Source organism: Nannospalax galili, unplaced genomic scaffold, assembly GCF_000622305.1.
Source record: "Nannospalax galili isolate Female #2095 unplaced genomic scaffold, S.galili_v1.0 scaffold668, whole genome shotgun sequence".
Classification (NCBI taxonomy): domain Eukaryota; kingdom Metazoa; phylum Chordata; class Mammalia; order Rodentia; family Spalacidae; genus Nannospalax; species Nannospalax galili.
The window spans coordinates 1298026-1313671 of record NW_008358090.1 but is presented as its reverse complement, the minus strand read 5'-3'; the positions used below and the strand labels follow the sequence as shown (position 1 = coordinate 1313671).

The following is a 15646-nucleotide window of genomic DNA, read 5'->3' as shown; positions in this document are numbered from 1 at the left end:
AAGGAGGGAGGGAGAGGGAGAGAGGGGGTGAGAGAGAGGGAGGGGGAGGGGGAAGAGGAGAAAGGGAGAGAGAGAGGGGGAGAGAGAGGGAGAGAGGGAAGGCGGAAGAGAGAGCCTCTACCTCAAAACAAGGTGGATGGGGGAACTAATTCCTGAAAAGTCCTCTGGCCTCCACACATGTGCAATGGCATTCAAGGGCCTGTACTCTCATATAAATGACAACAAAAAAGCATGGCTTCAAGTTCCAGAGCCCCACAGAGACACTGCATTCATTGGTCCTTCTACCCTGGTAGCCTTACCAACCTCAGGAAGACCTGGCCAGATGTCCAGCTATTTTCATCAGCATCTCCATGATGTCTCACTAGGGATACTTCACACGTGCCCCCTACAACTGCTGTCCAGGAACTCAGCATGACCTTTCCCGCTCTGTCTAAGTCCACATTACAGCTCCCAGAGAACTGCCAACCCTTCTCTGTCCCCTGTGCTTTTCTGCTCACTTTTCCCACCCATGACTGAGCATTTCAGCTGACTCTGGTCAGCCTCCTGAATCTCAGGACTCTTGGTACACTTGCTTGCCATAGCTCTGCCAGCAGAAATGGCAGCAATAGGGGGAAAACACGGGATAGATAGCCTGTCCTGACTCAAGGTCTCCAATCTCAGTAAAGCCCATCCAGTCACCTGGGGGCTATGTCACAGTCTGCAGGCCCTTTCAGCAATCTTTCTTCTTCTTCTCCTTCAAATCTACCTTCCTCCTTTTCTCCCTCCATTATTTGAGCCCAGGACTGGCCTCAAACTCACAATGCTCCTTTCTGAGCCTTCAGAATGGTGGGGTACAAGGAGGTAAGATGGAATCTCACTTTTAGCAAGTTATCAGTGGTACTAAGGTAGCTGGCCAGGTGCCCACCTTGTATGCTTCAGCAGAGCTTCCAGTTTACCATCCCCTCCCTCCCTCCCTCCCTCCCTTCCTTCCTTCCTTCCTTCCTTTCTATTTATTATTTACTGGTCTTTTTGAGACAGGGTTTCTCTGTAACCCCCAGCATTGTTTGTTTGTTTGTTTGTTTGTTTGTTTATTTTATTTATTATCTTTTTGAAGCAGGGTCTCCCTGTACCCCCAGCTGGCCTGGAACTCACTATGTAGACCAGGCTGGCCTTGAACTCATGGAGATCTGCCTGCCTCTGCCTCCCAAATGTTGGTATTAAAGGCATGCACCACCACGCCCAGCTGTTATCATACTTTTACAGTTGAGGGTAAGGCTAGACCCTCTGACTGGCTCAAACACATACTTTGGCCTCCTCTCCTTGGGCATTTGGCCATACCATATCTCTCCACAAAAGGCCAAAGTTTTTAGGCTTGGTACCTTTCTGGTCACAGCTTGCTATGTGCAACAGCCCTGCCACTAGGCCCACGCAGAGATCACTTCCATACTGCTAAAGCTATTGCCTGCTTTCACTGTCCTGGTCATTATGTTTACCTTGGAATCCCAAAGAACCATGCTTGACCACCCTTACCAGCATGGTCTAAACCTAAACTACTCACTGACCCAATCCACTCACCAGTTTGGGGTGGACCTCAGTGGAGATGAGCCTCAGGAGACAGCTCAAGAGGCGCTGCTGGTGGAGGGCTGAAGGTGGGGAGCGGGGGAGGGCAGTCTGGCCCTGTGTTGTTGGTGCCTGGCCCTCGGGACCCAGCACTGCCAGCCAGTCATACTCTAGTTGCAGCTTGCTTGGCTTGCCCATCATGAGGTAGACTTCAGCCAGTGTGAGGCTCTCAGAGGTTTGCAAGCTCCAGCCCTCTTCACGTAGCTGCTGGGCCAGTCGGCTGGCAGGGACTTCCTTCGGAGGCCTGGTGGCAGGCTGTCCCTGAAACAGCAGAGGTTCTGAAGGGTTCCCCTTCTCCTGGGACTCTTCTGAAGGTGCATCTGCCAGGTCTTTAGTACAAATATCTGGCAGGAGCCTGGGTCTAGGTTGAGGGTCCAACCCAGGGGGACCATTGTCAGCAACCTCTCCACTGCTAGGGGTTAGGACCTCTGGGGAAGCTGCCCTGCCAGGAGGAGGGTGCTCTCTCCCAGGTTGTGTGTCCACACAGCGGCACTGCTCTGGGATGATGAGATCCTGGCAGGACTTCAGGTAGCGGGGTAAGGGGTCAAGAAGTGAGAGCTCATCTTCCAAGTCTGGAGGCTGCCCACAGGCACAAGACAGGGCCCCAAGTTCTTGAATGGGGCTGTCTCCACCTCCTGCAAGGGCCACTGCAGGGGTCTTCTCAAACCGTGGACCAGAGTCTTGGTGTCTATGGGGAACTTTGTCAGGGGCATCTGGGCTGCTCATACTTGGGGCTGTCCCCTCTCCAGGAGCACTCTCAGGGGAACTCTCTCCAGAACTCTGTGAAGCATCTGTAGCAAGAGGGGGCCTTACCCCACCCTTGCCCTCAGCACTGCCCCTCTGGCACTTCACCTGGCCTCGGGCTATGCCCTGCCCACTCTGAATGCCCAGGATTTGGGCTGGAGGCAGCGAGTGTATGTCCTTGGTGCCCTGTTTGCACCGGCCACCCTCCTGCCAGTGCACAGTGCAAAAGGCTTTGGAGTGCACCACACGGGCCACACCCGGCAAGGGTGTCAATGTGCAGTTCTCGCCTGGAAACAAGTGCAATGCCACCTTCTCCTGGGTCTGTGCTGTGCTTGAGTCCTGCAGCTGCCTCTCCTCAAGTGTCTTCCGCTGGGCACACTGTCAAGGAGCAACCCCAAGCAGCCACACAGTAATCAGGCTACTTATCAGTGGAAAGTAACAGATTGGTTCTTCAGATTAGGGCCCTACTCCTTGGAAGTCACACCCACCCCTTGATATTCCTGGACTTAGATCTATCCCTTGTGACCTAAGGACTTTGTTCAAGTCACTACCAAACTGTGCTTGGTGTGTTTAGGAAATTCACACCTGATAACAGAAACTGTACCTGAGAACGGGAGAGCCAACAGCCAGTCAAGAACACAAAGGAGGCTGTACTGTGCCTGGATCTTGCCACTCAATCTACTGATAGAGGTATTTTGCCACATCCTATAGCCCAGATGATTAGCATCTCAAAGCATGGAGAGGGCTGGGCCTGAGCACTACTACTGCAAATAGGTCAGAGGCAAGATTCTGTATCTAAACCCAAGGAAGATAAGCTCCCAAGGGGCCCCATAGAAATGATAGGAAGTAGGAAAAACAAGACCTCATTCCTAAGTAGTAGCTGCCAGATTTGGAGGGTCTGCTTAAGTTGGAAAAGGATACAATTCGTACTTCATAGAGTGCCCACTTCTGCTTTAAGAACTCAATGAGGCTGGAGACTTTTCGATGTAGTTCCACGATCATCCTATGAGAATGACAAAAGGGAAGTTGTTATAGTAGGAAGGCCACTCTTGGAACAGCTGTAAGGGCTGCCTGAACTGAATCCACATGGCAGATAAGTAGACACTGGAAGGGGGATCTATAAGCCCTTTAGCTCCTTTTCCTAAATACCAGTCCTGTCTGCTGAGATCACAATAGACTCATATAAATCTGTAAGTAACACTCTTTCCAACACAAGTGCTTGGTCAAGATGTGAACATTTGATACATTAGTGCTTTGTGTGCTCAAGGGTGGGGCTAGCTAGCCCTGATTAGCCCTAAGAAAACAGAATGCACACATGGACAAGATGAAGCACTGGCACATGCTATAATGGAGATGACCCTCAAAACCAATAGATGCCAGATAGTGCAGGCTCATGTGTGTTCCCATTAACATGAAATGTCCAGAAGAGGCAAATCCACTAAGATAGAAAGCATCTGAGAGAGAAGCAAGCAGTAGAAAGAGGGACTGCTAACAGGGACATGGCTATGGGGTGATAAAAATATTCTAGGAGTAGACTGAGATGAATGTTGCAAAACACTGTGACATACTGCCACTTAACTGTAAACTTCCAAGTGTAAACTAATAGCTCATCGATGTATGAATTTTACCTTAGCTTAACAAACCTTGTAAATGAGAAATGGTCCATAGGCATGGTGGTGCTTGTGCACAAATTGGCAAATTTCCAGGAAATGAGAAAGGATGGTAGACACTTCTTTTTTTTTTTAATTATTATTTTTATTTTATGTGTATGAGTATATTGCCTCCATGTAGGTAAGTGCACCTGTGTTGTGCAAAGGGATGGTAGAAGCTTTATAGGAAAGACTAAGATTCTGCAAACACTTGATTATCTCAACAAAACATCCTTTATTTGGCCAAATTTCCCTGCCTGATAGAACTGCAGTTCAGCGTGTTCAAGATCTCAAGACCACTCTCAAACTCAGAACATTCTCATGACAGTGCTACCCCACACCCTACCCTCATATGCTATCAGGTACTGGGCAAAATATGCTTTTCTGGGATTCCCTAAGAGAAACCCAAACACCAACTCTCAAACCCTATCAAATAATTGGGAGCTTCCTCATGCCAAAGTCTACATCACCTGAGGCGTGGATTCTGGGCCAGGCTTTGCACGCGTGCCCAGGCATGGTTATTCCGGGGCTGTAGCTCTAGAGGGACTTTCAGAGGTAGGCGTACTGGCTTCTGGTCCTCTTCATCACTCAGACCTGAGAACAGGAAACCATGGAAGTTCAGTGCTGACCAATCTCAAGGTAGAAAGCAAAATACTTTACTAGAAAACCAAAGGGAAGAGAAAACTGTTGAGAGAATGCCTTATACCTGGAAACATGAAACCTAAGAAAGAGTCAAACTCAACATGGTAAACTGTATACTTGCAAAGGCAAACCCACAGATGGGCCACCAGGTAGGCATGAGTGGTGACCTCATCCCTGACAGCACTGGTCCTTCTGTCAAAATGCTACCACAGCTTCTTAGTAAACATAATGCTGTCACAGAAGCACTTCAAGAACTGTCCATATGACAAGGTTAAATAGAGTGAATCACAAAGCACTATAGCCTGCCTATCATGGAATGGGACAAAACAACCATGGGAGCTCTAATACATGCCAGCCCCTTCCTTTCCCTGACCACCTACCATCTGGATCACAGAGTTTCTTCAGGGCGCGGCACATGGGTGCTTTGATCCGCAGGTTTCTCCCTTTGTAACGTACAGTGGTGGCCCTGGAAAAAGAGTTTGGAAGAAATGTTGAGGCCTTCAAGTAGATGAAAAGAAACAAAGGGGTTGGCAGGTCAGAAATGCAGTCAAGAGAGTTTGTTAGGCATCCAGCCCTATACTGTGCCTACACAGCCAAACATGGTCACCCTGGCTGGTAGACAGAAGTAATTTCTCTGGATATCTGCAACTTCCCTGACCAGAGGACATGTGCTGTTTAAAGGAAATAAACTGTGCTCAATGTGTCGCTACCGAATGTCACATCCATCTAAGCCCACAACTCAGGAGCTGTCTATTCTCTGCTTGCCCTATTTCCATCTATCCTGCTACCCATTCACTAATCTATCCACCATATGCCCCTACCCATCCATGGACCAACTGTTTCTCTGTGCTAGACAGAAAATGCAGAGCTGAGACTTAGAAAACCTGGCCAAAGGGGCAAGACAACCCCAAGAAGAAAGGTGGCATCCCTTATCCACTTTCTGCTTGGAGGGATCATTCATTAAGAATAAGTCTCTAAGCAACAACATATTCTATTAAGTCAAAATTAATTTTATTTAATTATTTGTTTTTATTTTATGTGTATGAGTGTTTTGTCTGCCTTTATATAGTGTACCATGTGCATACAATGCCCCAAAGAGGTCAGAAGAGGGTGTCAGATTCCCTGGAAATGGAGTTATGGACAGTTGTTAGCCATCCTGTGGATGCTGGGAACCGAACACAATTCTTCTGCAAGAATACCCTGTGCTCCTTAACCATTGAGTCATCTCTCTAGGTTCCAAAGTCAAATTCTTGAATTAACTTATGCCAGGTGAAATACACTAATGAAAAGTGTTACAGAAATTCTATTAGTGATAATGGAATAGGGCTGCAGGAGGAGGAACCAAGACAAATAATATAAAAAGTACTAACAAGCCGGGCGTGGTGGTGCACGCCTGTAGTCCCAGCACTTGGGAGGCAGAGGCAGGTGGACCTCTGTGAGTTCAAGGCCAGCCTGGCCTACAAAGTGAGTTCCAGGATAGCTGGGGCTACAGGGAGACCCTGCTTCAAAAAGAGAAGAAAAAAAAAAAAGTACTGATAAAGCATGCAACTTCCTTTACTAAGAGCTCTTAGAAGGAGTAGGAGTTTTTCTTTTCCTTATTTTGATTTTTTTTTTTTTAAATGTTTTTGAGCCAGGGCCTTACTACATAGCCCTGGGTGACCTGGAACTCAGAGAGATCTGCCTGCCTCTGCCTTCTGAGTACTGGGATCAAAGGCATGTGCCACCATGCCAGCCCTCAATTTTTTTTTGTTTTAATATTTCATTTATTTTTACTTTTGTGTATGAGTGTGTTGCCTAAATGTATGTGAATGCATCATGCAATCCCTCAGAGGTCAGAAGGCATCAGATTCCCCTGGAACTGGAGTTAAGGATGGTTCATAACAACCATGTGGGTGCTGGGAATCAAACCCGGGTCCTCTGCAAGAGCAGTCAATGCTCTTAACCACTGAACCATCTCTCCAGAACCTCAATTTTTAAAAAATATTTATTTTGTGTGTATGCATGTTAACATGATGTTATATGTGACAATCAGAAGACAGCTTGCCACTTCATTCTTTCCTTCACAGACCAAGTGAATTCTAGGAATCGAACTCAGGTTGTCAGGCGTAGTGGCAAGTAGCTTTACACACTCAGCTATCTCATAGACCCCCCCAAGAAAATCATCAGCTTTTCTGCTCATAACTTTTTATTGTACTTGCCCATAATAGAAATAAGATGTTAACAGTAGGTGAAACTGTCACATGGCACCCAATATTATAATAATATTGTAATAATATTACAATTATTACAATAATAATGGATTCTATTACACTGTTACATTGTGACATCCTTTAATTTCCTTTAGGGAAGTTGAGTGCACCCCCCACTTTTGCTAAGTAAACACTCTCTAACAGCTAGGGCACTACATAAGGTCATGGGTCACATTCAAGTTCACAGGTGAGAACTCCTCACCAACACCACCACTGGCAGGTGACAGCCCAGGGCACAGAGGTTGAAAAGAATGGAAAGAGCCTGAGCTCTCCTTGAAAACAGAACATACAGAGTTCCATTCAAGAACTTGGAGGGACCACTGATAACAGACAGCAGTGTGGTTTCCTGGTTCCTTTCTGATATGAGATTTATTTTCTTCTCCACAAAGTTACTGAATAAATCTAATAAGTACATGCTCCATTCAATGCTTCTGGGTTTATGAACAATGTAATAGGATTTCATTTAGTTTAGAGTTTTTGTCAATTCATTTACTCTTTAATTTTCTAATTCTATAACTCAATGGAGATTCACAATTGAAAAAGGTAGACAGGAAGTTAAATACTATAATTACTTTTATTTTTAAATCAAGAGAAGCAGTCTTCTACCTTTGCTTTGTTTTGTTTTTTGTCCTTAAAAACCAAAGTTGGGGGGCTAGAGAGATGACTCAGCGATTAAGAGCACTGACTGCTCTTGCAGAGGACCCAGATTAGATTCCCAGCACCCACATGGCGGCTACAAACCGTTGTCTTTAACTCCAGTTCCAGGGGAGTCTGAAGCTTTCTTCTGACCTCTGCAGACTGCATGGCACAGGTGCACTCATACATGCAGGCAATATATTCACACACATAAAATAAAAATAAAAATAATAAAATAAAAAACAAAAGCAAAGTTGGGCTGGCCAAGGTGGTGCATGTCTTTAGTCCCAGCACCCAGAAGACAGGCAGGTAGATCTCTGTGAGTTTGAGACTAGCCTGGTCTACAAATTGAATTCTAGCCCATTCAGGACTACATAGTGAATATTTGTCTCAAAAAACCCAAAACATAAAAAATAAAAAATCTAAAGTTTGTTAAGAAATGAATGAACACATTCATCAATGGGAGAAACAGAATTGGAGCAGATCTCTGAGCTGGAGCATGAGTGCCCAGCTGAAGGAAGCAGTCCTCAAATGGAACTTAAACAAGATACCCACAGCCAAAAATGAACCTTGGGCTACAGTTCATATCCTAAACAAAAATTAACTCAAAGTGTATTATAAACTTAATATAAAACAATAAGCCTATAAGAAAATACAGAGGAATAGCTTTGACTATGGGTTAAAGAAGAGTTCAGAGATACCACACAAAGCACAAACAACAAAAGTCGATGACAGACAAGACTTTATCAAATGAAAAATATTTGTTCTTCGGAAGACAATGACAATGAGAAGGAATTTGTAAATTTTTTAAAGTAAGTTTTTGCTAATTTCATAGTATTTTTTCTTTCTTGGTTTTTAAAGATAGGATCTCCCTGAACCCCTAGCTGGCCTTGTAGACCAGGCTGGCCTTAAACTGCAGGGATTAATGGCCTGTACCACCACACCTGGCAGCAATGAGAAAGAAAGAGCAGGAGCAGGGACAGAAAATATTTATGTAGAATATCACACTTTTTTAAAATTTATCATGTTTATTTTATGTGTATGCATGTATTGCCTCCATGTAGGTAAGTGCACCTGTGTAGTGCAATGCCCGCAGAGGTCAGAAGAGGCTGTCAGATCCCCTGGGACTGGAGTTACCAATAATTGTTAGCTGCCATGTGGGTGCTAAGGATTCAAACCTGGGTCTTCTGCAAGAACAACCAGTGTTCTTAACCGCTGAGCAATCTCTCCAGCCCCAAATATAACACTCTTAATTCAGTAAGAAAATGGGTACAAGATTTAAACAGGCACTTCATGGAAGAAGATGCACAAGTGTTAGCAAGTAAACACATGATCAATGTTCAATGTCACTGATCAAGCAAATGCAAATCAAAGTCACAACAGGATGTCATTTCATACCCATTTGCACATCTCAGAAGAATGCACAAACTGAAAATACCAAGTCCTTGGGAATATGGGAACAAGTTGGCCAGGCTCTGGAAGGCAGTTGGGCAATTCCTTATAAAAACAGACAAATGTTTCTATCTCTTCTCTTCTTGGGGGGTGCCCAGGTGAAATGAAAACCATGCTCACATGACAGCCTCATGGTTCAAACCTGGAGTCAGTTTTTCATAAGCACTAAAAAACCCTAAATAACCTAGTATGCCTCAGAGGACAGATCACCAGATAGACATGCCCATGCTACTATCCTAGTGGGCAGGAAAGAACAATGAACTGTGGGCTCAAGGCAATACCCAAGTGCTACCTATGTACACTGCTCAATGGGAGAGGCCAACCTCAGAGGTTACACGATGGTTCCAATCAGACGACTATGTAGAAAAGGCAAATCGCCAGGGTATATAGTGCAGCACTGATGGCCTGGGGCAGGAAATGAATGCTGGACCTGTTCTGCCTTGAACAAGTGAGTGGTAGAGGTCAATCCAAATAGGCTGATTCCAACCAGAACCTTGGGGGAAAGCAGACCTCCAAAACAGTAAAGGACTGAAATTTGCCATGGCCAAGGGAGGGAGAGACAAACAGCAGGGAAATAGATTCTGAGGGGAGGAAAAGTACTCCAAAAGAGAATGTAGTGATCTGTCACTGAGCGTCTGTCCAACTTTATAGATATCTGACACCAAGAACTGTAATGTAAACCACAGTCAGCGATGATGATGTGTCAGAGGTATCAAAAATGTCTTTCTTAGACCAGGCTGGCTTCAAGCCCAAGAGCCTCCTGCCTCAGACTTCTGGTGCTGGCTTTTCTGGAAAAGGATACCTGGCTCATCAAGTCTAATGATATTTTGGGCAATACCAGGAATGGAAACCAGGGCCTGGAGTAGGATCTTCAGTTCTTTTATACAGTTTCCTTGTAAACCTAAAACTACTCTAAAACATAAAGCCTATCAAATTCAACAGAGCAAAACAAACCCCTAAATGCCAAAATTATAGAACTACATGCCAAAAAGTAAAAATATGTAAAATACTGAACACCAAATGGATGTCTATAAACACCACTCCTAATATATACCCCAAGCTTAACTTTCCAAAAGAGGCAGTGGATAATTTACCCAAGGGAGTAGCTTTACCTACTCCAGCTTCCTGAAACACCCAGAGATCACTGAAGCCCGGTGCCATGTAAGAAAGGGCCCAACCCAAACTACCAAACTCGAGCCTACATCTGGTCTCTACTCTGTAGCCACTGTAGTCACCTTAGTTCCCTCCTTTGTACCTTCTGGCCTAAACATCATGACCTCAGAAAAGTTGTCTCTAGATATCCAGGATAGGTTCCCTTCTTGTTACCCACAGCGACCTACCCTATGCATTTCAATGTAATGTTCTACACACACACACACACACACACACACACACACACACAGAAAGGGCGGGCATCTGAGAAAGAAACGTATCTGAGAGAGATGCATCTGAGAGAGAAAGAGATGTATCTGCTGTCATACCAGAGCAGCCTCTACTCCAGCACTCACCCTCATGCCAGCATACAGACATTTTAGCTATTTCCAAAGAGTGACTGAGCACACTGCACAATCTTTCTGCCTGGGCATAACCAGAGTTGCAGACAGAATTCTCTGTACAAGCTATGAGAGCACCATGGTATATTGTAGAATAGTACCATGTGAGGTGCTGGAGCCAGAGAGCCAAGTAAACCCCTCAAGTATGATGGGGAGATACCCACCAGGCTTTCTAGTGCCACTAAAAAGCTTCCCTGGGCCTCACTCAGAAAGTAGCCTAGCCAGGTATCAGTGCTGCCCCTCCGTGCTGTGAGCTGTAATTCTTGCTGGCATGAAAGCTCATAACACTGGCATCAAGGGCCTTCTGTAGTCACTTGCATGTCTGTTACAGGTAGGTGCTATAGTAGGGCCAGGTGAGTCTCACCGAGACTTGCCTCATTAAGAAACACCCAGCTGGGTCTGCAACTGTCTAGCAATATAGCCACATAAGGCACATAGGATCCAGGAATACTGTCAGCCTCTGCTGCCATCTCCATTTCCCATTTGATTCTCAGAGGAAGGGATGCACATATAAGTGTCACCAAAAGGTTGAATCCGACTCATAGTATATTTCAATGCTGTGGTCCACCCACCCACTTGCTGTCTATGAATGTAAGGTGATCCCAATCTAAGATATATACAAATGACACCCTACCCCTAAGTACTTTTAGTGTGGGTCTCTCGTTCTCCAGAGTCATAATGTACATTCAGCAGAGAAAAACAATACTGAGAAACACTCAGTCCACAGTCACACTGTCACATTATTTGTCCTTCAAGATCCTCTGCAACTGATTCTTTTTTCCCTTTTCAGTACTGGGGCACACGCATGCTAGGGAAGTTTCTCTTCTTTCTTGCTCAAAGAATTTCCTTAACAAGTATCTTGTCTCTGAATCTAAAGAAAGCTACACTGTGATCATCTACAGATAGTGGGAAGGAAATCTGGTGCTTAGATGCCTCCTGGGGACTACCTGCTACATGCACAGGCTGAGTAGCACCAGTCTGTGCTGTACCCCACTGGCCTTCCCTCAGCACTGAATCTGCATTTCCAAAGGTCCCACCCATCTCATGCCTGGTTTATGACGACAAAGCAAAAGGCACAGAACAAATGGCTTTCACTCAGTGAATTCTGACATAAGATCAAGGGAGATTTGTCCCCCAGGATCAAATTACAGGAGCGGTACTATCATTCATTAGGACACTTCTTATCTATAGGTAATAACATAACAATGGAAACCTTCTCAGCACAGGAGTTTCAGCCTTCCCCCAAAAGACTTTTTTGACAGGTAAACTGCTCAGCCTTGCAAAAGAAGCAAGTGAGAAGAGGGAAGAAGGCAGGGCTTTAAGTTCCAAATGATGACACAAGCAAGTCAATCTTGCCCTTAATCTCCCCGAAAGGACAGTTGGCAGTTTCACTTCCTGAAAGCCTCTAAATGTATCTGAGATAAGGTCCACTCCAAGAACTTCCACTAGTTTTTAAGGCAACTTGGCAACTCTGGCAGGTCACAGTTCTTTCCTATACAGGGATTCAATCTAGTTCCTGCTAGGCCTGACTTCCATAGGGCCATCCATTCAAATAAAGGCTCTGCTTAGGAAAAACATAGAGGAAAAATACAGAGCTGAACACCAGGTGCTCACTCCAATAGGCATAACACCTAGGAATTAAAAGTTCAGGACTGGGCTGGAGGGATGGCTCAGTGGTTAAGAGTACTTAACCTCTTGCAGAGGACCCAGGTTTGATTCCCAGCACCCACATGGCTACTAACAATCATCTGTAACTACAGTTCTAAGAGATCTGAAAGCCCTCTTCTGACCTCCATGGGCGTGGCACAACACGAATGCACCTACCTACATGCCAGCAATACACTCATGCACATAAAATAAAAATAATAAAGTATTTTTTAAAAAGTTTAGGCCTGTGAGAGAAGTGGAAGAGAAAGTACCAGAGGTGCAGGAAAGCAATGTCCCAAAAGAGAGGAGACAGAAATTGTTATTTTCACAATAGCTAGAAAAGTTGAAAGCAGATCAAAAGTCCAGGGTTCAGGGAGCTGGAGAGATGGCTCAGTAGTTAAGAACACTGGTTGTTTTTACAGAAGACCCAGGTTCGAATCCCAGCACCCACATGGCAGCTAACAACTGTCATAACTCCAGTCCCAGGGGATCCAACAGCCTCTTCTGACCTCCGTGGGCATTGCATGACACGGGTGCATTTACCTACATGCAGGCAATACACGCATACACATAAAAAAAATTTTTTTTTAAAAGTCCAAGGTTCAGAGTCAGTTGATGGGTTGAAGGGGATGGAGGGGATAGCCAGAAGATCAGCAGCTTTCACCAAACATAAAATCTTGACGATGTAGCTGGCAGTAGTAGAACTGGGTATTGCAGTGTGGCACAATAAGCAGAAGCAGCAGCAGCAGAGTAACCCCCAGGACTGAGGGCAGAGATGAGAAGATGGAGAAGTATAGGTAACTTGGAACACATGGATCTGCAGGACTTCCAACCTTCCAGTCAAGTGAAGATTCAGGGCAAGATACTCAGCATAGGAACAGGACAGGAGACTGGGCTTTCATGTGGCAATATTTATAACCAAGAAACAAAACAAGAGGACTGATCTCTACCATGAAAAGAGACAGAGGGCTCAGGAAAATTGAAGCAGCCACATGTAGAAACAGGCCGTAGGGCAGTTGTGAAGAGACCACAACAGGATAGGCGTGGAACAGGATATCAAAACCTTGCTGGCCTGTGTACCAAATTCAGAGATAGGAGAACTCAAGACTCAAAGGCTTTGACTATGTCATCCAGGCCAGCTGGTACACAGTGGCAGGTCATGGAGGAAACTTGAGGACCAGGCAGTGTGCTACTAACACACTCAACCCTGGTGCAGATCATATCTCTGGAACAGAGAAGGTCAAAAACAGCTGAACAGAACTTGACAGCTTGTGACACCGTGAGAATAAAAGCTTTTGAAGTCAGGAGTAGAGAGTCAGATTAAGGGCAAGAAGGAAGAAAGGCCAGCTGAAACAGCACAGGGGCTAGCACATGGAAGCACTCAGGTGAGAGGAAAAGTCGAGTGTCTGGCCATGTCTACACCCAACTATAGGCAAGGGCTGGAGTGGGGAACATCATCTGTGGGAACAAAAACATACACCTAAGAGGACAGTAAGAGGTTTTAAACTCTATGGGTCTTCATCAAGAAGACCCAAAACAGAGGGCCTGTAAGATGGCTGGGCAGGTAAAAGTGCTTGTTATGTGTCCTAGTTAGTTTCTCTTGTCAACTTGGCACAACCAAGAATTACCGAAGAGGGAACCTCAACTGAAGATTTTCCAGGTCAGACTGGCCTGTGGCTGTATCTGTGAATTGTCTTGACTGATGACTGATACGGGAAGGCCAAGCCCACTATGGGCAGAACCATCCCTGGGCAGGTGGGTCTGGGGTATATAAGAGGCAGCTAAGCAGAAGCCAAGGAACAAGCCAGGAAGCAGTGCTTCCTCCATGGTTTCTGCTTGAGTTTCTGACTTCTCCCAATGATGGATCGTGACCTGGTAGCATAAGTCAAATAAACACTTTCCTCCCCTAAACTGCTTCTGCTCATGGTGTTTATCACAGCAACGGAAAGCAAATCAGAACACTGTGAAAGCCTGACTACCTGAGTGCAATTCTTGGAACCCACAGAGGAAGGAGAAAATTGACTAACGAAAGTTGTCTTCTGGCTGCCACATGAGCACCGTGATACACATGACTACACTCACATACACATACATAATAATAAATTAAAGAAAAAGAAAACAGAGGAAAATAACTCACATTTCAACTTCTGCATTTCAGTGAATGAATGTAAGCACACACACAGTGACTTGTACTTACCCAACTTGAATGAGTTCATTCAACTTTGTTGCATTCTTGTCATCCATACCTTTAAATGACAAGAAAAATAAATGAGTCTATGGGTTAGTTTAGGAGCAAAACAATTACAAATTCCTCTATGACTACCTTCCACACAGACTTCAGATCCTGCTACTGAATAGTCTACATCTTCTAGAATAAAGCCTCTGCAGTAGCTGCAACCACTCAAAAGTTAACCAGCACCTTAGCTGTACCACATAGCCTCTTCCTAACCAGTTTCTCAACAGTTTAGCAAGGTCCCTGCTGTGCCACTATTCACCCAAATTTGCAGGTTCTGACAAGTGCTTCCTCTAGGTACTACACTAGGCCCTGGGCCTGCTTTCCCTGATGATTGGAGAATGACTCACGGGTGTATGCAAATTTGAATCCCCAGAACCCTAGGACCTGTTAAATGAGGACACTAATGTCTCTGCCCCCATCACTGTCCTTAAGATGCATAGGAGAGAAAGATGATAAGCTATTATGAAAACTCAGGCAGGGGCCCTTGGGTATTTACCATAAAATTTCAAAACAATACCACACGACTGAGGAGTAATGGGACCACACTCAGCCAGGCTAAGAACCAAGAAATAAGTACAAAATTGTAAAAGCAGCCAGAAGGCCTAGAAAGATGGCTCAGCAGTTAGGAGCACTGGCTGCTCTTGCAGAGAACCCAGGTTCAGTTTCAAGCATCCACATGGTGGCTAACAACCATTCATAACTCCAGTTCCATGGGCTCCAACACCCTCTTCTGACATCTGCAGGCACTGCATGACATGTGTGCACTTACATTACATGCAGGCTATATATCCATACACATTAAAAAAAAAAAAGCATGGAGGCAGAAGCAGGCGGATCTCTGTGAGTTCCAGGCCAGCTGGGACTGCAGGGAGACCCTGTTTCAAAAAGATTAAAAAGAAAAAAGTAATCAGATACACTGTACCTCTGAAAGACCCAAAGTACTCCCTATTATTACATGTACCAGACACTGGAGAGTAGTATAAACATGATGAGAAAAAAAACTAATTATATCAGAATTCTACCTCTGGTAAAACTTCCTTTTAAGAATGAGAAAACAAGGCTTTTCAGATGAAAAGTAAGTAAAAGGATTCACTGACGGTGCAACTATATCACAGAAAATAAAAGAAGCTCTCAGCCTAAAGAGAAAGGCCCAGATGGAAATGAGCTTTCAAAACAGGAGGAGAAGCATTGGAAAGGGCAAATGCTGACATGTTCCTTTAAAAGCCCTTAGATGGGTGC

General features: G+C 45.0%; 1 protein-coding gene across 3 annotated transcripts in view; it reads right to left on the bottom strand.

Moving 5' to 3' along the window:
* Positions 1-15646, bottom strand: part of Cramp1 (cramped chromatin regulator homolog 1) — a 65382-nt gene that overhangs the window by 15891 nt on the left and 33845 nt on the right. For all 3 annotated transcript variants that reach the window (XM_008856188.3, XM_029557765.1, XM_008856189.3), the window contains 5 exons: positions 14369-14417; positions 5015-5100; positions 4463-4586; positions 3265-3346; positions 1555-2712 (listed from right to left, as the gene is read on the bottom strand). In XM_008856188.3, the coding sequence (XP_008854410.1) occupies positions 1555-2712; positions 3265-3346; positions 4463-4586; positions 5015-5100; positions 14369-14417 (1499 nt within the window). The remainder of the gene's footprint in view (positions 1-1554; positions 2713-3264; positions 3347-4462; positions 4587-5014; positions 5101-14368; positions 14418-15646) is intronic.